Source organism: Myxine glutinosa, chromosome 2 (genome assembly GCF_964187855.1).
Source record: "Myxine glutinosa chromosome 2, kmMyxGlut1.1, whole genome shotgun sequence".
Taxonomy (NCBI): Eukaryota; Metazoa; Chordata; class Myxini; order Myxiniformes; family Myxinidae; genus Myxine; species Myxine glutinosa.
Genome location: NC_136262.1, coordinates 74,627,846 through 74,653,521, shown reverse-complemented (window position 1 = coordinate 74,653,521; position 25,676 = coordinate 74,627,846). Strand labels below are relative to the sequence as shown.

General features: G+C 43.2%; 1 protein-coding gene across 1 annotated transcript in view; it reads right to left on the bottom strand.

Annotated features, from left to right (window-relative positions):
- Window positions 1–25,676, bottom strand: part of MEGF10 (multiple EGF like domains 10) — a 314,701-nt gene that overhangs the window by 115,600 nt on the left and 173,425 nt on the right. The window contains exons 9-12 of the mRNA XM_068109104.2: window positions 21,003–21,177; window positions 11,949–12,069; window positions 8,953–9,116; window positions 6,854–6,956 (exon numbers count right to left, since the gene is read on the bottom strand). Of these exons, the coding sequence (XP_067965205.2) occupies window positions 6,854–6,956; window positions 8,953–9,116; window positions 11,949–12,069; window positions 21,003–21,177 (563 nt within the window). The remainder of the gene's footprint in view (window positions 1–6,853; window positions 6,957–8,952; window positions 9,117–11,948; window positions 12,070–21,002; window positions 21,178–25,676) is intronic.

Genomic DNA, 25,676 nt, shown 5'->3' with positions numbered 1-25,676 from the left:
ACAGCTGTTTTAAAGACCTGGAGGGAAGAGTGGGATTGAAGAGAGTGAGGGAGTTTGTTCCAGAGGCGGGAGAAAAGAGGAATGAAAGAGTGAAGGTGAGCAGGGAGTTTTGATTTTTGCAGTTTCACCAGAAGAAGGTTGCAGGCAGATCTTATGTGACCTGTTGGAATATTTAGGGGACAAAGCGCAGAGAGAGCTGGGGGAGCAAGGGCAGAGAGGAGTCGGTAGAAGACAGAAAGACCACCAACCTGCCTGCGGTGAGTGAGTGAAAGGCCCTCAGAGTTAACTTCATTTTTCATATCAAGTTAGCTTCATATTAATTTGATATTTTGTACATATTTGAAGCAAACAATATTTGCTGATGCTGTTTCCACCATTGTACTACTTAATGGCAAGCACACATATTGATGCCAAGTGCACACATTGATGACCAAGCGCCCACGTTGATGACCAAGTGCACACATTGATGCCAAGTGCACACATTGATGCCAAGCGCCCACACTGATGCCAAGTGCACACCTCGTACCCATATTTTTTCACAATCATGCTTTACACAACAGTCCTCTTTCAATAAAGAAAGATTCCAGTTGATAATTGCTTGTTAACAAAAGCACAACACAGCTGGTGCAACACTTACTCCAATGCAGACTCGTTTCTGGCAACTAAAACCTATGTGTTAAAAACATTCTTACGTCACACGGCTTTCACATCCAACCAGGGATCCTCAACAGCAAAACTTTGCTGTCTCCATAAAAATTACTGGGAAGTTCATAAAGTTGCATTTCCCTGCATTTTTCCATGTAAGAATAGGAAGTTTAAAAAAGATAAAAGAAAAGCGACAAGGATCAGATTTTGTAATTCTCAGTTTTTGAAGTTCAAGTTTAGTTTCCTGATAAACAAAAGTAGAAACCATATTGAAAAGTGGAACAAATGCAGATGGAAGCAAAATTAATATTAACTAGCCGAAACCCGTGGAACATCCACGGAAGGGAGGATGTGGTGTATGGATAGAGTGTACCATTATGGATGGCATAGGGGATAGATGGTAAATCCATTAGTGCCGTGGGCATCGGGTCACTGGGTGCGACATAAAAGGGATAACAAAGTCGAGTCCTTACGCTATTATTATATAGATACTCCCAGTCGATGTGCTTCTGTGGTAATCGCGAATATGAGTCACATACACGGTCACAGTGCCTGACGCCACTGTGACCGTGTTTTGATTAATAAATCTACGAGTCACAAAATACGAACCGAACTCACCTCAAGCAGTAAAAAGGTGCAAATCGCTCCTAGAAACCACCCTCATCTCTTCAGACCTCAACACACCTCGCTAACTGACGGCAGCGCTCATGGGATCTTCTTCTTCCGTTAATCGCCAATTTTTTCTCTTTAAGTTAAGTCCAATCAGTCCTCTCTGCTCGAAGTGCTCAGGCCATGCCCTCCCGCTCTCATACTTTTATTTCCGTTCGGTGTAGAAAGAGATTGACATATCGTTCGTCTGTTTTCAGCTCGTTATCTTTAAGCTTCCTTACGTCTCGCCACCTGCTACACCTCTCTGAGTTACGAGGATTTATGCAACGCACCCCGAGTATCGCAACGACACTCCATTTAACTTTATTAAAATGACGATAAAGACGTTTCCTTATATATACTAATTTAAAATGTTCAAGGGAATAAAAAGACCATTTGGATCACACCACCCATGCTCACACCACTCGACTGTCGAATCAGCGGACGGCTCGCTTCCCCTTCGCCCAGCAGATGCCAATACGATGGCGTCGTAAGATGGAGTCGTATCGGCCGTTAATCGGATGCTTTTGGGCCCCAACGTCGGCTAATTCAGATTTTTCGAGTATGTCTGTACGTGATAAACAAAGAGCGCGGTTCGTAGATGGTAAATCCATTAGTGCCGTGGGCATCGGGTCACTGGGTGCGGCATAAAAGGGATAACAAAGTCGAGTCCTTACGGTATTATTATATAGACTAGCCGAAACCCGTGGAACATCCACGGAAGGGAGGATGTGGTGTATGGATGGAGTGTACCATTATGGATGGCATAGGGGATTTGCTTGTCCGAGTAAGAGTTAGGAAGAAAGATGAGAATGAAGAGTGCGTATATGAACAACGATCGCCGACACCGGCACAAATGCATGCTCTGGATTGACCACTCAGTGGACGGCTTGCTGTCGCCTTCGACTGTCCAATCAGATGAGACAGCTGGCTTAACGTCCTCTGATGCGACGTCACACCTGCGAGGTATCAGGAGGCGGGAACCGAATCCAAAACAGAAGCTAAAGTAAAGACCATCGGAGATCTCCTGCGGCCGCGTTTCTCACCGATGTGGTAAAGTACAGTACGTACAGTAAAGGACATTCTCATTGATCCGTTGATTAACTATAACTGACCTGCGCCACCCTGTACTGCTGTAGCTTGACATGTTAGCAGGTACTCTGACCTTTTTCACAACTTCAAATGGCGTTTCATAAAATCCTGCTGTGACTCGACATGCGCCGCACCATAATCATTGGCGCATAAAACCCTACACTGCTACAGAGGATTATACTACCACCGGAAGCCGGCACTTGGTTGTCCACAGAGGGAGGGAAGAAACACACCATATGGAATGAAAAACAAAATGCTTTAAAATATTCAAGAAAGAAACATTTTTTTTCATTTAATATTCCGTAAGTATTTATTGTACGACTAACGATTGTCAAAATAAGAACCTGCTTTGGGCAATCGCACACTATACCGTCGAGGCCGCTTTTACAGAATAAGAAGGAAATAATTAAATTAATGCTTTCCTATTTACATCGTTGAGTCAATACGTCACAAAATCATTTTTTAAACCTGTAATCACTGGTTGTAGGGAATGCAGATTTGACGATCAGCTGATTTATGTGTGTGTGTGGGTGTGTATTTTAGACTTGGACAATATAAGAAGGAAAATTGCTTTGCAATACATGCCCATTTGCAAGTTTCAGATCAATATCAGTAAGCAGTAAGCACGGCCCATTATTTAATGACACCACTCGACTGTCCAATCAGCGGACGGCTCGCATCGCCTTCGCCCAGCAGACGCCAATACGATGGCGTCGAAAGATGGCGTCGTATCGGCCGTTAATCGGATGCTTTTGGGCCCCAAAGTCGACTAATTCAGATTTTTCGAGTATGGCTGTACATGATAAACAAAGCGCGCGGTTCGTAGATGGTAAATCCATTAGTGCCATGGGCATCGGGTCACTGGGTGCGGCGTAAAAGGGATAACAAAGTCGAGTCCTTACGCTATTATTATATAGACAACGTTTTGGTTTTTTTCTCCCACCAAATTTTATACCTAGGAAAGTAAAATAAGGAAAACACAAAATTACCTTTAATATCCCAGTTCATTAAAATACAGAGTTGTTTGTTTATAAAATGTTTTTTTTTAATGCTAAAATTTATTATTATTATTATTTTTTAATCTTAAAGTTTTTTTTTTCTTCCAAATACAGGAGGCAACCAGGGACTTTGTGCCGCAAACGTGTTCATTACTATTAACCGTTCGAGTGTAAACAGGCCTGCACCTGAGCACGGCATCAGTTTTGCGCACACGCCGGAAGAGCCGCTCGCTCACGTACAGAGTGAACGCGCCGACGCACAATCCGCCAGGATGGATGGCCACTCGGATTGACAGGTGAATTTGCGGATGGGTTAATAACACGTTAACGGTTTGAAGGCTGAAAGAAACCGAGTCTTTTAAAACGTCTCCAACCTGTCAGGGACATCTCCAAATCGTCGAACAAAATGTGCCCATTTCTGCCCGAGTCATGAACACAATTTACTTTATTTTGTGTTATTAAAGCCAAAGTGTTTTGCAACATAATAGCGGGTTATACAGGGGAATGGGATTTTATAGAGGATGGAGTGCTTTTTTATGTCACCAAATATACATAATGACGTAAGTTGTTGAGGTGCTTGATGGCGATGATTAATTTTAGAGGGTATTGCAGTCGGGGTTTGTCAGGGGTTCATGCAGTGATGGATCAATTTAGGGTTCGATGACAGTTTTATACGCGACGTCTTAAAAAGTCTTGGTTTGTTTCGGAGGATAATGAGGTGTTTTAGAGGAAATGAGGCATTTAAAACAAGTGAGGAGGTATTTTAGACATTGACAAAGTCCTGTAAAAGATCATCATAATTAAAGCAGGGATTTCAAGGATGATGTGTTTCACAAAATGATGGTGTTGCGCATGATTATAGAGGCGTGTTTTATATCATAATAAGGTTTTTTGAAAGTGATGAGGTGTTTGGAGATATATAAGGTGATGAGGTGTTTTAAGAGTGATGAGGTGTTTTGAGAGGTTTGCCAAGGTAAAAGGATTTTTAAGTGTTGGTGTTTGCAGAGGTATGCTATAAGGTGATGAGATGTTTGGAAAGGTATAAGATGATGTGTTTTGAAAGTGACGAGGTGCTTGGAGAGGTATAAGATGATGAGGTGTTTTGAAAGTGATGAGATGTTTGAAGAGGTATAAGATGATGAGGTGTTTTGAAAGTGACGAGGTGCTTGGAGAGGTATAAGATGATGAGGTGTTTTGAAAGTGACGAGGTGCTTGGAGAGGTATAAGATGATGAGGTCTTTTGAAAGTGACGAGGTGCTTGGAGAGGTATAAGATGATGAGGTGTTTTGAAAGTGACGAGGTGCTTGGAGAGGTATAAGATGATGAGGTGTTTTGAAAGTGATGAGATGTTTGAAGAGGTATAAGATGATGAGGTATTTTGAAAGTGATGAGATGTTTGGAGAGGTATAATATGATCAGGTGTTTTGAAAGTGACGAGGTGCTTGGAGAGGTAAAAGATGATGAGGTCTTTTGAAAGTGACGAGGTGCTTGGAGAGGTATAAGATGATGAGGTGTTTTGAAAGTGACGAGGTGCTTGGAGAGGTATAAGATGATGAGGTGTTTTGAAAGTGACGAGGTGCTTGGAGAGGTATAAGATGATGAGGTGTTTTGAAAGTGACGAGGTGTTTGAAGAGGTATAAGATGATGACGTGTTTTGAAAGTGACGAGGTGCTTGGAGAGGTATAAGATGATGAGGTGTTTTGAAAGTGACGAGGTGTTTGGAGAGGTACAAGATGATGCAGTGTTTTGAATGTGATGAGGTGTTTTGAAAGTGACGAGGTGTTTGGAGAGGTAAAAGATGATGAGGTGTTTTGAAAGTGACGAGGTGCTTGGAGAGGTATAAGATGATGAGGTGTTTTGAAAGTGACGAGGTGCTTGGAGAGGTATAAGATGATGAGGTGTTGTGAAAGTGACGAGGTGCTTGGAGAGGTATAAGATGATGAGGTGTTTTGAAAGTGACGAGGTGTTTGGAGAGGTATAAGATGATGCAGTGTTTTGAATGTGATGAGGTGTTTTGAAAGTGACGAGATGTTTGGAGAGGTATAAGATGATGAGGTGTTTTGAATGTGATGGTGTTTGGAGAGGTATAAGATGATGAGGTGTTTTGAATGTGACGAGGTGTTTGGAGAGGTATAAGATGATGAGGTGTTTGGAGAGGTATAAGATGATGAGGTGTTTTGAATGTGATGAGGTGTTTGGAGAGGTATAAGATGATGAGGTGTTTTGAATGTGACGAGGTGTTTGGAGAGATATAAGATGATGAGGTGTTTTGTTTTGAATGTGACGAGGTGTTTGGAGAGGTATAAGATGATGAGGTGTTGTGAAAGTGACGAGGTGTTTGGAGAGATATAAGATGATGACGTGTTTTGAAAGTGACGAGGTGCTTGGAGAGGTATAAGATGATGCAGTGTTTTGAATGTGATGAGATGTTTTGAATGTGACGAGGTGTTTGGAGAGGTATAAGATGATGAGGTGTTTGGAGAGGTATAAGATGATGCGGTGTTTTGAATGTGATGAGGTGTTTTGAAAGTGACGAGGTGTTTGGAGAGGTATAAGATGATGAGGTGTTTTGAATGTGACGAGGTGTTTGGAGAGGTATAAGATGATGAGGTGTTTTGAATGTGACGAGGTGTTTGGAGAGGTATAAGCTGATGAGGTGTTTTGAATGTGACGAGGTGTTTGGAGAGGTATAAGATGATGAGGTGTTTTGAATGTGATGAGGTGTTTGGAGAGGTATAAGATGATGAGGTGTTTTGAATGTGATGAGGTGTTTGGAAAGGTATAAGATGATGAGGTGTTTTGAATGTGATGAGGTGTTTGGAGAGGTATAAGATGATGAGGTGTTTTGAATGTGATGGTGTTTGGAGAGGTATAAGATGATGAGGTGTTTTGAATGTGATGAGGTGTTTGGAGAGGTATAAGATGATGAGGTGTTTTGAAAGTGATGAGGTGTTTGGGGAGGTATAAGATGATGAGGTGTTTTGAAAGTGATGAGGTGTTTGGGGAGGTATAAGATGATGAGGTGTTTTGAAAGTGATGAGGTGTTTGGGGAACTATGATACAAGGTGAAAAGGAATTTTGAAAGTGAGGAGGTGTTTATAAGAAGATAAGGTATTTTCAGTTTGATAAGGTATTTTTTTTAGGCGCTCTATACAATTATTCGGTGTTCTGGAGATCGACCAGGTGTTTGGAAGCACTTTCTTCAGAAGACATATCAGCATCCTTTTAATTTAAATCATGGAAAATTGAAGCAGAAAGAATGTGTGCAGAATTTCGAACAATATGCTGGAATGTCCCCTACACCCTGACATAAAAAGGCAAGAAAATAGTGGGAAAGGTGCAACGTGTGTTGTGCTTTCTGCACAAGGCAAACTCGAAGAAGAGAGAAATGGTATTCCGAAAAGCTGTGTTTTCTCAGGTGAGATGTGCATTGTGACAATGCGCTGTTAAGATCGGCAGAAAATTCTCACCTGTCCAACCTCTGAGGCAGTTGCAAGCCCCGGTTTTCGGATCACAGCCATGAGCGTGCGTACACTCGCATTGCTCCAGACATCCCAGGCCGAACGTGCCCTCCTGAACAAACGCGCAGATGAGAGTTATACGGGGCGAAGCGCGCGGACACGGAGTGCTCAGTGGGTGGCAATGCACAGGCAATCGATGCCCATAGATGTTTGGGCAAAGTAACGCGATGCCTGTAAAAGGGCCTCCCTAAAGTGTCTCATGAAACCACAACCGCGGTCCAAATGAATTGAAACAGAGCATCTGGTGTCACCCACCACATGTCCGGACTCTCTGCAAATCATTTCTCATGCAGTTAATTCAATGCCATTTCAAGCCTGGTGTTGGCTTAGCGGTTAGGGTGCCGGCTTGGGATCCTAGGATCCTGGGTTCGAATCCTGGTCGATCGCTGAATTAACGCCAGGGGGGTTGACTCAGCCTGTCATCCTTCCGAGGTCGGCAAATTGAGTACCAGTTCACTGGTAAATTCCCTGTGTGTGGCAAGAGGGAACTAACAGGGTTTGGCGGCAGGAAGGGCATCCGGCCATAAAACATTGCTTCAAAAACGGGGACCACGGTGCCCGAAAAAGGCCAACCCCAGACTGCCGGGAAAAATGGCCTCTAAAGGCGGTTATTCAAGCAGAGGAAGCAGAGGAAGCAGAGGAAGCAGAGGAAGCAGAGGAAGCAGAGGAAGCAGAGGAAGCAGAGGAAGCAGAGAGGGCCCAGTCGAGACCTGAAACCTTTTATCCCAAGAAATGCTAAATGCTGCAACTGGTCCACGCTCGAAGTTGTCATTTCTGGCTTTTGCTGCAAGTGCTCCACAACTTGTTTGGGAGAGGTAGCACATGACCGATGTGGGGTGCAAAATAGACATGCTACAGGTAACGCTTCATTCTTAAAACAAGTGATGTCATCTTCTGTTGAACACTTCGCCCCTTTTAGCATTGACCTAATTTCTGAACAATCAGTTCCGGCTCTATTATTGACAAAACGGGGCACGTGGTTTTTATCCATATCCCAAGAGATTAAATGACATAAACTGTGGATATCACCCGCATTTTATCCTCACTGAAGCAAACTTTGATCCACCGTGTGATTTTAAATGTGCTCTGCCAACCCGTTTGATGATTACTTTGACCTGGCCCAGCAGGCACTTGAAATTCAAAGGCAGTTGCATTGGAACCGGTGCTGTATGATAGAATCTGTCAATTGTACATTATTTATTTTACCCAAAGTTTCTGGAGCTTCGGTGGGGATGAAAAAGGCACAATTCTGAAGGTTTGCATTTTAAGAACTTTCTTTTGGTCGTAAAAATGTGCAAGGTAATGGTTCTCAGGGGGTCGAGGTAGTGCGAGATTAGGAAGAACTAGCTCACTCAAATGGTTTAGAAATACTTCGCTTTATCTCCCAGTTTTATTGATTTATCCTTTTGCCTTTCCAACTTCGCTGACTTGATTGCCTTGAATCTATATTTTGATGTTAACGGGACCTGAGCTGATTGGATAATGATGGGTGGCGCGGAACACCCAGGTGCTTTCGACTGACCGTGCTCGATGAAGTTTCTGCGTCGAGATGAAAAGGTGGTTTAAAGTTTATAAAAGCGAAGGATGCGTTTCCAGGGTCCATTTGTTCAAATTTGTAATGAAAAAAGGTGTTGTTTACCAAGCAGATGATAAGTCTTAGTTTATAATGTCTACGATACATTATTGTAGAACCACTTTTAGAGGCCATTTTTCCCCGCAGAGCAGGGGTTGGCCTTTTTTGGGGACCATGGTCCGCTTTTTTTGAAGCAACGTTTTATGGCGAGATGCCCTTCCTGCCGCCAACCCTGTTAGTCACCTCTTGCGACACACAGGGAATTATCAGTGGGCTGGTACTCAATTTGTCGACCTCGGAAGGATGACAGGCTGAGTCAACGCCCTGGCGTTAATTGAGCAATCGACCAGGATTCAAACCCAAGATCCTAGGATCCCAAGCCGGCACCCTAACCGCTAAGCCAACACCAGGCCTACGATACATTATTGTAGGTTCAACATAAATCCACAGAGCATGTGGACCAAGGAGTACCCACCGAGCACGGCTCCTCGCAGCGTACACTCCGCCAACCCGGCGCGCACGTACACGTTCCGGTCACGGGGTGGCACGCCGCACCGTTGGCACACGAGCAATTCCGGTTGCAGGCGAGACCCCAGGTTCCGCTGGAGCACGGGATGGAACAATCTGCACCCTGAAAGCCTGTGGAGACAGCGTGGATATAATCACACCTTTGGTGGATGCGAGTTTGACACCTGGAGGAAGGTACAATCCCGAGGACCGCTGGATCTCCTGCTGCTATTCCTCATCAATCCGGATGTACTTGGATAGCTTAAATGCCTGTCGCAAAATAGTCACCAAGTGCTGTTCCGAGATAGTTAGCCGTCAGGATGAAACTCCGGATGAAACCCCGAAGCCTTTTTACGAAGAGAGGTGTCAGCGGATAATGCTAATAAGGAATGCCTCAGAATGAGCTTTGCGTCTCAATGAGCAGAATGCAAATGGACCCTTAAATACAGGAGGCATGTACAAATTTATGGAATTAGCAAGGATAGCATTTATATTTAACTTCTGCGAAAAAGGACCAATGACGGTTCATCATTGGGTCTTGAGTGCTGACATCTTGCCATTTCACTGTTTTAGTACAAATCAATTTGCATAACCATTGATATTTTTCGAGGTGGCGATTCATTGACCAGTTTGTATTGAAGATCAGTGCTGAGATCGTTCACTCTGGAGATAGAAAATGCACATTTCAACTTCACTTGAAATACCTTCTGTCACAACAGATTTATTTTTTGATGGGGAAAGCAGGGGAGGGTGGTGGCTTGTCTGTTGTTCCCATCTGAGCACTTTCCTCATGATAATTGGATCCCACATTCAAATACCATATCAAGGATCCGGTCGATCTGCATAGGCAGACAGGTAGAACGATGGATGAGATCAGCAGGACGTTGATCGACGTATCCTGGTGGACATTGAAAGCAAGGGTCTTGCACCTTCTCTGCCCTTTCTTGGCTCCGTCCCTTTCAGGTTTCTGCAGGCCGCACATGGTCTGCCAGGAACCCTCTTATTAATCTCCCAAAATCGAGGCCCACTGCTCACCTCCGGGCATTTGTTCCTTTTTTCTCTCAACTGTGGAACCAACTTCTCCAGTCTGTTCAGTCTCCTTCTTACCTCTCTTACCTCTAGAGTCTAGAGCTTCAAGACAGCTGTTCACAACTACCTCAGGTCATTCCCCATCCACACTCATGATCTCTTTTACTGCAAATTACCCCATTCCCAAAGACTCCCTTTTCCAAGTTTTTGTGATTCTCCCCTTCCGTTCCCCCCCCCCCCATCCCTCACCTATTTTAATCTGTCAGCTGTCAGTTGTTTTTTTCCTTTTCTATTTCATCCCAGCATTCCCCTTCCTCTTCTTGCTGATTCATTCAGGTGGCATGTAGCTTCTTCACCTCCATGTGGCCTACTCCCCTCCCCTTGATCTCACTCACACGTATACTCTGCTCTTGGTGTTTTCCCCTTTCCATTTTGTTTCCTTCCATTCTTCTCTAGCTATTCCATGAGTATTGATAACGTCTACAAAAAAGGGGGAAGCTGACCGGCATTAACCCTTCTTCGGAAGGTTTCCGACGTTAACTCTTCTTCGGAGCATAAGAGCCACATGATGCCCTGACGAAGACATAATGCCCGAAATGTCAGCTTCTCCTTGCTTCCCAAAGCGGTTATGTATACCTTGATCAACGTCCTGTTCATTTCATCAATTCTCAAATCCCTTATACTCTTGATTTAGCCATAGCTACGATGTAATACCCATGTAATCAATATAAAACTTCAATAATGTCTCGTAATCTCTTTGTCCTGCATATATGGATGAGTTCCTTCATGAGCCTAAGACACCTGAATAACTATCAAACTAAGACCCTAAACAATGAAATACATCTCACCCTATTATATCTGCAGAATAATTATGATAATAATTAAGAAAAATACATTAACAGAAATCGACTTCACATATAATTAGTTTTCTTACTAATTATATCTATCATTATGCGACTTCATACCATCAGTGGAGAACCGCCAGTAAGGTGTCCCATGCAGCTGCTGCTGCACCTCACTGGGAGTGATAAGCACCACCTGCCACACGGTAACATTATCTCTGGTATCCACTCACTATATGGAGACGACCTGGATGCGGTTGGGAGTAACTAATTAGTATCTGTAATTTGGTGCTCCAAACGAATGAGCGAACGTCATGACGTCATCACCACGCATGTCCGCATTGCCTGCCAAGCTCCGGAGGACCCATCTAGCAATGCGTCATTATGGATGTTAAATTCAGATACTGTCACAAGTGTATGCAAAACTCACAGTTGCCAACGTGGTTTCGCCCTTGTTGGGGCTTCATCATGGCAACGCAGTGAGCCTTCCATACACTTATGACTGAAAACCTTTCAATTATATATCAGTGATTATGCGACTTCATACCATCAGTGGGGAACCGCCAGTAAGGTGTCCCATACAGCTACATATCGCTCCCAGTAAGGTGTAGCAGCAGCTGTATGTAATACAGCAGCAAATTACAGATACTAATTATATCTAATATAAATGGAAAAAAAATTGGTGTTGTTCAGATCGAGACTATCTTGTTGTGAGAGCCTTCTGAATGTCCCATATACCAGAGGAAAGCACCTGATAACGTCATCTGAACAAAAACCAGAGAGTGACCCACGACAAGAAAGCAATGGTATTGTCCCAATGCCAATGGTATCATCGGCACCAGTGTCATGTTCGGAAGCCAATTGTAATTAAATTAGCCACAATTACCGAGGTGGCAGCAGTAGTAATGATGAAGGGTTGCACAAAAAACAAGGGAGGGGGAAACAGGTATTGGGTTGGTAGTTGTGAGTAAAGGGAGGGAAGTGAGGGGAGGGTTGATGATAGAGAGGTGTGTGAGACATGAGATGTGCATAGAGAGGGAGAAGTGTTGAAGGGAGAAAATGAGGCGAGAGAGACGAAGCAGAAGGTTCTTACCGACATCACAGATACATGAACCGTCCACGGGGGAACACGACGTCCGGTTTCGACAGCGACACACAGATGTACAACTGGCACCATAGGTTCCAGGATCGCAAGGTCCAGAGCAGTCCTTGTCCTGTGTAGGTAGATATCAATACGTTTATTCATGTCCAGGAGCCATTATGTATTATTGTGAAGAAATAAGTTTACTCATGTCGACAGCTTATGAAGAAACTTGAATACAGCTGGAGATGAAACTTATTTTGAAATATTAGTACTTTCAATATTATATACAGGGACTTGTGAATGGTAGTTTACTCCAACAAAAAAATTCTTTCATAAACACACACAGAGACATGATGGATCAAATTGGGTTGTTGGTAGAAGGTAGGGAAGGGGGTCAAATACAGAAAAAGACATGATTGAGAAAGGAATAGTGAGAAGGAAGGGACTTGGGGAAAAGTAAGGAAGTTGGTCTACGGTACATACATTGTATGTAACCTTTATATACCGAACAGATAAATCATCCATGATCTGAAATTAAAGAAACGCACAAGTAGCAAACTATCTAAATCACCTAAATCTTTGATCTATTATATCAACAGGGAAACGATCCCCACTCCAAATCACCAATTGATGTTTCTCATTTTGCCAACAATCAAGTCCAGAACAAGACAGTTTGGACCGACATAAACTAAGACGAACCTTTCTGTTGCTTCTTAGAACGTTTTATCACTACAGGCAGGAGTTTTAAAATCACTGATTGGAATCCAAAATCCAGACTTGCGACTTCACCTCCATTTCATCGTTCTCCTTTTCCTTACTCTGTTCAATCCCACTCTTCCGTCTGGGGCTGCAATTTAATAGAATATCACCACCTCAAGTCAGCCTTCATTCCAACGCATGATCTTTTCTACCCCTATTAAGGTTCCCCTAAAGCAATTATTTTACTTGCACATTACCAAATCTTCCACCTCCTTTTTTTCTTCCCCTTCCTCCACCTCTGCCTCCTTTTTCGCTTCCTCTTCCTCCTCCCCTTTGTCCTTCTCTATCGCCTCCTCCACACACCTCCCACCTCCCCCTTTCTACGCCATCCTCCCCCACCATCTCCTCCTCCTCCCACTCCGCCACCATCACCTCCTTCTACACCATAACCTCCTCCTCCACCATTATCTCCTCCTCCACCATCACCTCCTCCTCCAACATCACCTCCTCCTCCAACATCACCTTCTCCTCCAACACCATAACCTCCTCCTCCACCATCACCACCATCACTCCTCCACCTCCACCATAAACTATCCTCCACCATCACCTCTTCCTCCAACATCACCTCCTCCTCCCACACCATAACCTCCTCCTCCACCATTACCACCATCACTCCTCCACCTCCACCATAAACCCCTCCTCCCTCATCACCTCCTCCTCCACCATCACCTCCTCCTCCACCATCACCTCCTCCTACACCATCACCTCCTCCTACACCATCACCTCCTCCTACACCATCGCCTCCTCCCACAACATAACCTCCTCCTCCACCATCACCTCTTCCCAGACCATAACCTCCTCCTCCACCATCACCCCTCCACCTCCACCATAACCTCCTCCTCCCCCCATCACCACCTCCTCCACCATCACCTCCTCCTCCCTTATCACCTCCTCCTGCACCATCGCCTCCTCCACCATTACCCCCTCCTCCAACATCGCATCCTCCTCCAACATCACTTCCTCCTTCACCATAACCGCCTCCTCAGTCCTCCTACTCCACCTCTGTACTCTCCTTGCTTTGTGCATCCATGTATTGTCCAACTGCCACACACTGAGTGTGTTGCCATTATACCTTCTGTCACCTGACTCTTTCAAAAGCCTAGATTGTACACAAAAACCCTCAAACTGTTGAGAAGTCTCCTATCAATAATCCCCAGGACCTGTTTGCATACTTCGCGCATAGCATAGGTCAAACAAATTCAATAAGTCGAAGCAAAAGCAAGCCGCAGTTGGGAGAGAAATTCCAAACGTTTGACATGGGAACAACATTATACATGAAAATGCCCCGAGACACAACCTGCTCAATCGTGATAATCACCGTAATGAATAGAACTCCATTTCCAAAATGGAAAGCCGAGCCTTTAGCGACACCGCCAACTGCATGAAGCCAGGATAAAGTGTGACATTTTAATGTTACTGAGAAAAATGTCCCAATTTATAATCGCAGGTCATTTGAGATAAAGTATTTGAGGGCCCCCAAAAACGGACTTTTTTGTGGTTTGAGTAATGCCAATGGAATGTGCTCATACATCAACATCAAAGAAATGAGAACAAGAAACCGGGTTTGTCATCACGCTTGACCGTTCGACAAGAACACTATAATTGAAATGAACAACAGATTCCCTGAACAAACTATTTTCAAAGAAGAATTCTCTCAATACTGCCATATTGTAATAGCGGGAGCCTCCATCATGGCTCAAAATAATATCTGCTGGAGTCCATCGCAGCATCAGCACCTGTTCAACGCCCGGCTGTTTCACCTAGGCCTGCTTACAATCGCCATGCCACAACATCTACCGCCCGCTTGGATTTGGTAGGACCGTTTTCAAACAAGCCGAGCAATAAAATTCCCCAGACACTATGGGCGTGCAGTTTATATGAAGCAACTTAAAATTTCCAAGCAGCGTATAAATCACACGTTGGCAGTTAGAGCGATGCCATACTCTGCTACAGCTACTCATGAGGTGTTTTATAATAACGCTACCAATGACAGTGTGGGTCTCATAATGGTAAGGCTCATTGGTCTCTGCGATCCATTATTCCAATGGCAGACACAAATGGAACAAAAGCTCCATCCCTAATTAAGATTGCTTCACATGAGTGCCGTGACCGTGGTGCCCCGAAAACACCCAGAAAACTTTGATGGCAGCGTCAGGAAGGACTGGAAAAGGAGATGCGGCCAAACTATGATCAAGAAAAATTCATCAAAGTTGTGGGTTGATAGTGGAGGTGGTAAAGTGGATATAAATAAATAAATAATTCAAGGTGGCATGTGGGTTGTGGTGATGCTAAAGTGTATATCAATACATCATGGTTCCTGGAAGCAAATGCAATCCTGTGCTATTCACTCCCAGAAATGTATCTCAAAAATTCCCAGAAATTCCAAATTGACTCCAATACCCAAATCTCCCAGATGTCATCAGATACATGTGCTGAACACAAAATAAATTAATGCAGCTATTTTCGAGTAGAGGTTCTGGATGATGCATGCACGGACTGATACCACCAAAAACATAAGCCCCAGGATGAAGCACGGTTGGGGGCTAAAAAGGAGATGGCGAAGAGTTTGGACATCCCCAATAAACTATTTAGCGAAGAAGATTTGTGATCCGAGAAAAGGTTGCTTATGATGAATGCGTAACGCCAGGTCGACACAGTGACACAGCAAAAATAAAATGTTCGAACCACCTTTAGAGGCCATTTTTCCCCGCAGAGCAGGGGTAGGCCTTTTTCGTCCACCACGGTTCCCTTTTTTGAAGCAATGTTTTATGGCCGGATTTCCCTTCCTGCCGCCAACCCTGTTAGTCACCTCTCGCGACACACAGGGAATTACCAGTTAACTGGTACTCAATTTGCCGACCTCGGAAGGATGACAGGCTGAGTCAACCCCCCTGGCGTTAATTCGGCGATCGACCGGGATTCGAACTCAGGATCCTAGGATCCCAAGCCGGCACCCCAACCGCTAAGCCAACACCAGGCTAAAAAGAACAATGTTGGGAAGGAGCAATTTGCCATATGCAGATATGTGCAGGAAATTATAACTTTTTAAATGAAAAAGTTTTGAATCATTCTTGGCATTGCCCAAAGGCAGAAGAACATGATAATCAGAAGAAGAAAAGAAAGAAAGAAAAGCAATTCTAGGAAATATTCTGAGAATTTGGTTGTAATAATTGGAGGGATGATTCTCCAAAGTCCACTTACATATTTGCTTCCTTTAAACTGGATTGCCATTCAGGGCTATATGTACTCAAATGTATTTTACTTCACTTCGTAGAAAGAACGTGACCTCGTGTAATTATTGCTTTTGGAACAACGAGTACCGCAGGACCTCCAGAAAGAGAAAAATCATTAGTCGTTACGTGAAGGAATGAGGAGACAACACCACACCAATCTACCTTCTAATCCCCCTACCCTCTCCCAAAACTCACTCCCCGACCACTTCTCAAGCCGCCACCCTCTCAAAGTTTCAATTACTCCAGCAAGCAGGACGTCCAGCGGACAGGCTAACGAACCCAAAGCAGATTGCAGCAGTTAGCACTGTCAAATTTTATAAACGTCACGGGTCGACCCGCTTGTTGTGTCTCCAAACGCCCGATGCCCGAAGCTTTGAGACGCCATCACTCTGTGTCTGGGGGCTCTGCGGCCAGAACCAAGCGAGGACAAAGACATTTCCATTGGCACTTCAGAGGCGTTTCCCCATCAAAATTCAGGCAGAGTTTTTCTAAATTCCTCCCAGGAAATCTCCAGAGGCTCTTTGTGGAGAGGAAAAATAGAAAAAAAATACAAACAGGCTTCAGAATTTCAAAGCAATTTATCTTCCACGAAGTATGGAACACTACTGATATATTACTATGCATACCGGCACCTGTAACACTAGGCAAATGCAAGTGGAGGAAAAACAGGGTAATTCAAGCTGTCGCTCTTTCTTCAATTTTTCACAGGATCAGGCAATGTCTATGGCATGGGGTGACCGGACAGCACCACGCCGCGAGTCAATGACTAATTAAAAAGAGCCCGAAGCCGACAGACCTTTAAAAATACGGGTTAACAGTGGCGATGGTTTGAACAGCAAGGACGTGGCGATGTGCTGGGCCCAGCCGAGCATGTTGAACTCCACAACTGGGGAAGTGTCAATATCTGGTGCCTGCTGATAGCTCACAGCTGCTTGCCCATCGGGCATGTCAAGCCTCCAAAAATCCGAACAGACTGAGGCATCTCGCCCTCTTCATGCCAGGGCAGCAAATCCAATTACAACCTCAAACGCCTCTATCTCAAAGAAATGCTTTCTTAGCTTCTGAGTTCAGGCGGCTTTAAAATCCTCAGTCCCCTCTTTGTGTCGGCCTAGTCTGTGCAGGAGCTCAATGGATGCGTATGATTTGTGGCAAAGCTAGGAGGTTAGCAATGTGCTTTTCAAGATGGCTCTCGTGGCATGTCCCATTGGATGCTATAGGCCAGTACTCCACCCATGAAAGCGAAACTGTGTGAAGCCACTTTTTCAAACAGCGCAAGACCCATTGGTCAAGGTGTCCTTTTTGCAGACAACAATTCATTTGAATGCAGAAGTAGTGAGAAAGGCTGGCAGGAAGGCCTAGAGGAAATGCACACTCACCTCTGTTGTCCCGTGTTATCCTTATTATCCTTTGTGAAGAGTAAGCAAGTTATCATCACCGACACCATGAATAAATTCCAAATTCCTGCCCTAGCTCTACACTGAGAAGGCAAAGGCAAACTACCCAGCATAACCCTTGCCAATAAACTGCTTCGGCAGTACTTTACCTGCCTTCGGGCAGAGCACACGAATGCGATACAGTATTGAGAAACTAAAGTGGCATATTGATTCGATAACGAACACCTGCTATTTTCAACTGATCAAACTTATCAAAGTTTCCAGTGAAGGAGGGCTATTTCCTTTTTTTCATTTTCAAACTGATTTTGGAGATGCCAGTTCTCTTCTGGTCCCACAAGATTTCCCGTTAAAGTGGCCAGGTAACCGATTTCAAAGCTTATCGACCTTTCTGCATTTCTCATTTTCTTTAGAAAATACAAAATCTTAGCACACATATTTAGCTTATACTAACTGCTGGGTCACTCATTAATTAATTTCCCATAGTCTCACTGGGACACCTTTTGGGGTCTTCTCCAACTTCAGTTCAAAACAGAGTTACCGTCCAGTAAAAGTTACTTTGGGCTGGAAGAATGGCCTAGAAGTATGCACACTCATCTCTAAGCTGTCTGGCTTGGGTTTGAATACCGACACAACTTGTAAACTGTCATCCCGGTGATGATTCGTCAGTGTGAGTAAACTGTCCCTAACAACCCTAACCCTAACCCTAACCTCGGATTGATGTTAAACTGCGTGTGCAGTCTACCAGAAATCCTTTAGTGGATATTAAATGGTGTCCTACGCAAAGGGTAGGCGAGCTATTTCCAACACCATAAACAAATTCCGAATTCCTACCCTAAGTTCCTGAGTTGGAGTGGTGACCCGTCCAGGATTGTAGCCTAGAAAATACAGACAGTAGATAATTTGGCAACTGCATGGTCATGCATCACCCACCCCTTTTGTAAATATCAAGGCTCCAAGGTCAACAAGGAAGTGAAAGTAAAATAGGCATCTGGTTGAACATGAAATATTACGTATCCATGGGCAAGCCAAAAGCATGGATGAATGCCGTTGATGCACCGGTTTTTTTTATCACCACACAATACTATCGCACCTATGCTATGCCCACAGGTATATGTTCTGTGCATGAAAGCTGGGAGCTTAGAAACGCAATCTAATGAAGATCTGACATAAACCTGATGCTGTTCTATGTAAGATAAAAGTCAAAGGTGTGATGGACTTCCGAGGCCTTATAATAACAACATGGGTTCCCCTACAAAACAATTTAAACACAGGAGAGGGATATTACGCCCATCAAAGCCCGCTAAAATAAGGTTGTTTGTCTGTGCTCAATTGGTTCACGAGTTATCAAACAGAGTGACCACGATATTCGTCATGGGTGTGTGTCTGTGTGTCTGTCTGTCCGCAGCATAACTACCCGATGATATCATCCGATCTTGATGAAACTTGGGTGGGATGTTGATATCATGATCTAGTTGTGTCCTGCCTAGAGTGGGCGTATTGCGCCCATTGTGGGCGGAGCCATGCCCGAAAAAGATGTCTTTTTAGGGGGTAATCGAGTTCAAGCTACATCTTCTCCGAGGGAGTTGGTGGAATCTGACAGGGGTTTAGGTATTTGGTTAGGCCAATGTCATGTGTCTAGCCCCACGGAGCTCGATTTTTCATTTTCGCCCCAAGGTCAAGGTCACAAGGTCACGAAATTTAGAAAAGTCGATTTTTTATGGTTTTATTACATTGTTCGCTTCCTGATAGGGTTAAATGTCGTACATGATCTTATATTATCACATACATCATGAAATACAAGTTTTCCAACAAATTTCAGAATCTTCGACCATTGACCTTTGAAGGTCACAAGGGTCAAATTTTCAAAGTTATCGGAATTGAACCGAATTTTCGGTATTGTATAGCTAACGAACCTCATAACTGATTATATATTATTTTCTATCTCATTACAAGGTCAGTAACCTTCGTTTTGACATTTCTGGGCCAGCACCACACACAATTACGTACAGCTGGCTCTTAAAGGCCTGTGCACGCAGCGCATTGGGGCCCTTTGTAAATAGGCATGTACACCGCATGTCGGGGGCCTCACCTGCCACGTGGGCCCCCGACCCCCCAGTCCGGGCCTGTTTCGGTTATAGTCCGTCCTTTGTCATTGAATACCGCTCGCTCGTGAATCATCGTCGTCTCCTGACTTGTCCTTTTTAAATGCTAAAAATATACCATTTTTAAAAGTCTTTGGTATGACTTGGCCAGGGTCTAGTTTGAACATCGACCTCCCACTCTCAGAGCGACGCTCTCACCATTACACCAACGAGTCTGGTTTGAGCATATCAGGATATATCAAGATGCCTTTAAGGTTGCAATTTCAAAATTTGTGCATATTGAGATACTTGGTTCAAACAAAGCCAGGGGCCTAGCAACCCAGATAACCCAAACGCTCAAACTTTATCCTGTTGGTCTATTATGGAGAATATCGTCACATTATCATAATGAGTTGCACTTTTCAGTCAAAATCCACCTTGTTGTGTCTATTGGTCATTGCCATAGCGTTCCTCCTCCCTCTCCATCATCTGCGCTGAATGCAATCACAGACAGCAACGAGACTGTCAGCAAACTCGGAATTACTTTGGACATAATCTAACCACCTCCATCTTGGCATTACCACATCTAACATCTGTCTTGGAATGCAAGATTATATTGTGAACTGGACCCTCATCCATCCGCCAGGTACAGCACACTCTATTTTCATGCGATGAATGTGAAGGGGCGATAAGCTCTAATATATTGGCTTGCCAATATTGGTGTTCCTCTGTGTACTGGTAAATCTAGACATTTCCAAAATGATGAATTGCTCCTCTTTGGGTTTAAGGTAACGAAATGTAAATGTACAACCAAGTTGCAAGAGAAAAGTCAAAAAGCAAGACAGACTTTTACTGCATAGGTCGAGAAGGTTCACATCGGAGTGGAAAGCTGTTCCGCATTGCAAACTGGGTGTGATGCCATTTCGGCATCTTTATTGAGCAATCATTATTCATGTCAGGTTTCATATTGAGGTCTTGCAAAGTTATAGTCTCGGGTGCTTTCAGGACAAAACAACCTCCTCTTAATGGTTCAGCTATTATCACCGGATGTGACTTACTCAGGTTCATCTCAAGACGTCTCTCAAGCCAAGTGTGATGAAGGAATCAAAGTGACAAAGTTTCATTATACAAATAATTAAAACTACACAGAAATTGATGCTAAAACATAATGTGCATGCAAAGGAGAATATAAATGAAGAAATATGGTAATGAAATGATGAAATAAAACAAAATTGGAGCCAAAACACATTAGCACTAATTAAGTTTGAAGTCACAAAATGTTATACTCTAACTGAGGCTGAAATTGCACGAATGATAAATACTTTCATGACAACTGTGGATTAAATTCGCATGACCAAAGTGCAGAAAGTGGAATGATAGAAGTCCAGATTCATCGCTTTCGTGTGATAGTTGTACTTAGACTAAGAGCACATGTTTGTCTGCAAAAGTAGTTATCGAATCATCTGATGGGATTACACGAACACAACTGTGCCTGCGTCACATTAGCAATCATTTAGAATTGATCGTCGTGCCACACGGAGGACGTCTGAGGTCAACGACCTCGAGGGTATGAATGAACAGGTGCAGAAACATAACCTTGTATCCCGGAGCGCAGACGCAGTTGCCAGTCACGTGGTCGCAGTCCGCACCATTGTAACAGTGACACAGCTGTGCACAACCTTCACCAAAGAAGCCTGGCGCACATGTCTCGTTGCAGGACAGGCCCGACCAGCCAGGCTTACAGAGGCATGCACCTGACGTTGGGTGGCAGCTGCATGGGTTAGGGGTAAGTAAAAGGAAAGATGAAAGTGTCAACCACTGGGTAACATCTAACAATAATAATTATAATTGTAACAAGAAAAAGAAGAATAAAAACCATAATAACTATAGAGTTCATAGAACACCTTACCCCGCACAATGTTCAAACATATAATTCAATTGAAATAAAATAATGATTTTAAAGGGTATATTTTTAAAAAAAATTCAGAAATTTAGCACTGTTGATGCAGTCTTGTACAACATCTTATTTAACTTCCAGGTACTGCTGGTAAACAGAAGGATTTTGAAATGGGCAAAAAGGTGATTTGTGTTCTACAGTGTTCAGGTATGTACAGACTTGGCATTTAATATGGCATATATTTTTTTTCTTGACTTGGGTTTACTCTCTTAACTCAGTATATCAATCTGGTGAGTTTCTTTTACACTTTGGTGATTTATTTGTTAAAAGAACCATGTCACTGATTGTCGCAGCAAGAAGTCAACAACAGGATTATATCACAGGTGGCGTGGCAAGATGTACGGACAGGTGCATTTGACGATTGGCTTCACAGTCGGGTATACGAGGGTTGTTGCGTTCTGTGTTAGTGGAAAACAACTGCTGCACGTCTCCAAAAGTTATTGCCGCTTCCTCTGGTGATGGTCCGTCAACTCGACAATGCTGTTTGTCATGGAGTGGTGGCTTTACGAAATTACGGCATGAAACAGTGTGCTATTGCTCGGCAGTATGGCATCACTCAAGGTCAGGTGTCAAAGATCCAATTTTTGGATCTTTGAATATATCTCAAAGATATATTCTGTGATGATGATATTATTTGATGATATGATAATATGTGATATTATTTTTGAAATAATATCTCCTGTGAAGGAGATAATAATATGAGTTCCCTTCCAAGGATCTTCCCTTCCAAGTTGGCAACTTATGGTTGTTTGTCCATGCTCTATCCTTTTAAAATCCTGAGAGTCAAACAAGGAAGCAGCATATACTGTTCTCAAAGTCTTTGCTATGACCCAGCCAGGGTTGAAAGCACCGTTCAAACCACCCACCGGCCTCCCAGACTCAGAACAGACACTCACACCATTACACCACCGAGTGATCATGGTACACAATGGGCCACGATCTGCATTCTGCATTCACTGTGTTCTGACCAAATCTAAATGCAAAATCATTCTTTTTCTCATGAAACGCTATGTCGCGGCTCAGAAATAGGTAAAAAGCTCATTGGTAAAATGATGCTTCATTTACAAAGTGCAATTGAATTCCTCAGATATGGCAGTGGGATTTGAAAGGAAAATAAAAAATAAATAAATCAGATAATTCAACAGGTGCAAAAAGTAAGGTTTTATAAAAAGCTTTAAATGAAATAATATCTTCGAAAACACTCCAAAACAGCCTCTCTTGTCTGATTTAAGCCTCTGTTGTCAACCCCCCCCCCCCTTGCCCCTCATTGACACAATCCCAATGGGGTGGGGATTTTAAATAAATAAATCTACAATTAAATTTAGAAACAAGATAGCCGAGCCTGACGATTGATACGTGTCGTTCAATGTGAGAGCATCACAGCAAATAAATAATAAATATTGGTTCCTATTTTAAATTGTTTCAAGACTCCAAATGTTGCACTTTTGTGTCGGTCCGTCTTCCTTTGCAACAATAAATTTCCATATACGTGCCAATAAGGCAATTCATCCTATTTTATTACATCATAAGATTGGCAAGAAACTAATTTCGATTCATTTATTTGCTGGTGTAGACTCAGCATGTTTCTATTGTTAACTCTGCTGCTTTAAGTCTACTCCGCAATATCGAAGCAAGGCCATTAATGGATGGGTTACCTACTATACAAGTGATTTGTCTTCTTGAATTCTGGTAAAGTACAGCAATAGTCAAGTTCAATGCATAGCTCACATATTAGCAAATCGTATAACTGCCCAATCATGATGGAAATTTTGATTGGAACAAGTAATAGTAATTCAAAAATCTGCACAAGTTGAGTTTTGACACAACATTGTGCTTAAATAGTGTTTGGACATGTACATCTCTCCAGTGAAGTCATGCAGGTGGAGCTGTTAGGATAGCCAGGAGGTACACGCACACTTGCCTCTGACCTGTCTAGGCTAGGTTTGAATCTGTGCCCAGCTATAAACTGTCATCCTGGTGTTTCTCATGGTAGGTGGGGCATCAATCTGCGTGCTGTCCCTCAGATGAACATAAACTGGGCAACCCATCTGCTCACATTAGCTGGAGTAAAAATGTAAAAAAAATTTACTAAGTAAATTTATTAATTTACTAATACAATAAAATAAATTTATTAATACAGTAAAAAATAAAAAAGTAAAAATGGATGTAAAAATCCCAAGGGATCTTTCATGAAGAGTAGTTGAGTTATCGCTGGAACCCCGAAGAAGTTATAAATTCCTGCCCTGACATGCCTTTTGGCAGAGCCGCCATCTTTGTGTCCAGCTTACTAAACCAAAAGAAATGCAACAAAGAAGTGTTAATGTTACAGGGAAGACATAAATTGTGCAATTTCCTTTCCAATAAGCCCATTTGACTTGAAGCATCGAGCCCCAACACAATGAGCGCCTCTCAGAGCTCACAGAGCTTGGGACAGCTGGGTCAACTCACACTCGCCACTTGCCGATGGCCATGAGGAATCGCCGCAAGACGACCTGCATCCAATAACACTCTGGTTGTGCGGGCAAAAGGCTTGGCCTAATCCCAGGAGTCCCTTGGGCCTCCACCGGGATCAGACTGTCACTCGACCAGGCGGGAGGAAGGTTCCAAAAGTACCGCCAGCTGCACTCGCGTCGTGGAATTGTGCGCCATTGCTTAACCCCAAAGCGTCGAGTTCACAAACGTTTCAGCTTCATCGAGCAACTTGGATCTCCGAGTTCAATGTGCTTAACATCGTTTTATTTATCGTCTTCTCTGACGCACAGCTCGTCACATCATTCAGAACCTGGAACGCCACTCAGTACAGTAGAGCACATACTCCCGCCGTGGGTCAAGTTGGAGTAGTACGATTTCACAAAGGTTTGAGGGAGTAGTTCAGTGACAACACAAGACAAGACAACACAAGACAGACACTGCACAGGTATATATATTTAGAATATATAGAAGATAATGTTAAAAAAAACAAGGCAATTTCACTTACATTTTCGGATTCAGCGTTCAATTCTATATAAGTGAGTGTATTTTGAGGCATGTGTGACTTCAAATAAAATTGTAAGCCAGGAAAAACATTCGTTTCATTCCTTAGGGATACAACATGTAAAACTGGCCCAAACGTCAAAACAAAACTCGCTCGTTTTAAGTCGCACAAGCTAGAGTCCCTGTATAAAGAGAGTTGCGCCATGTGCTGACCCGAGATTTCTGGTCACGTGATTTCGTGGCGCCATTTTGTGTCTAACTTCACCGTGCGTGAACGTCAGCTTGGTACGGGAATGTTGTTTATTGCCAAACAAAATGACTGGTTGTTCTGCTTTTGGTTGTTCAAACCAATCTGGGAAATATAAGATGTATAGATTTCCAAGTGATAACGTCAGAAGACAAATTTGGGAAGCGAAAGTCAGACGAAAGAGCTGGAAAGCGAACGACTCCTCGAGACTCTGCCAGGTAGGCCCACGTCGCTTGATGATCGATGTTCAAAAGCAATTCTATCTGCTCGGTTTTTTTTTGGTTGTCTGTCCGTTGAAAACCCTTTTAAAGGGAAGTGATTTGTGTTTGTTTATAATCTTCAAGGAGCTGACCAAAAATGCATTTCCGTGGGAAGAACCCTGCTCAATTTTTTTCGGGTAGTCCTAGTGGACCGCATATTGTCATTGATTGATGAAATGTCCCGGTACAGTGACATTGCCTGGTCTGCGGTTGGGTGGTCTGCGGGCAATGTCACTGTACTTTTTCAGAGGGAATTAATTTTCCATTAATTAATTAATTAATTAATTAACAGTTTGTTAAATCATTACAATGGAAATTGAATATAAATGTCGATAAAACTAAAGTTGTACACTATAGAAATATGGCAATACCACGTACAGAATTTGTTTTAAGTGTGTTAGACTATATGTCGGCTGGAAGTCCTACACCGGAATTGCTCTCGGCACCCTTTTAAAAATATTGGATATGCCCACACTCCTTTCTAAAAGTTATTAAAATTCAGAGAACGACAGCATTGGTTTGTCTTACTTATAATGTTAGCTCTTATATGCAGTTTTGGCTTGTAATATGCATTGCCATACCACTTTTAATATCACCACACAGCTCTTTTTCACGGCAATAGCTGAGTTTTTGACAAAACAAATATCACCTGTATGTAATAATAAGACTAAATATGTGTAGTAAATTTTTTTTTAGCAGGTTTAGAATATATCACCCCATATCGCGAATGTACATGTATATCTAATCCGACACACTTAGACACAAAATGGCGTCCAAATTTGAGTTGACACAACTCTCTATATACAGGGACTCTAGCACAAGCTAATGCGACC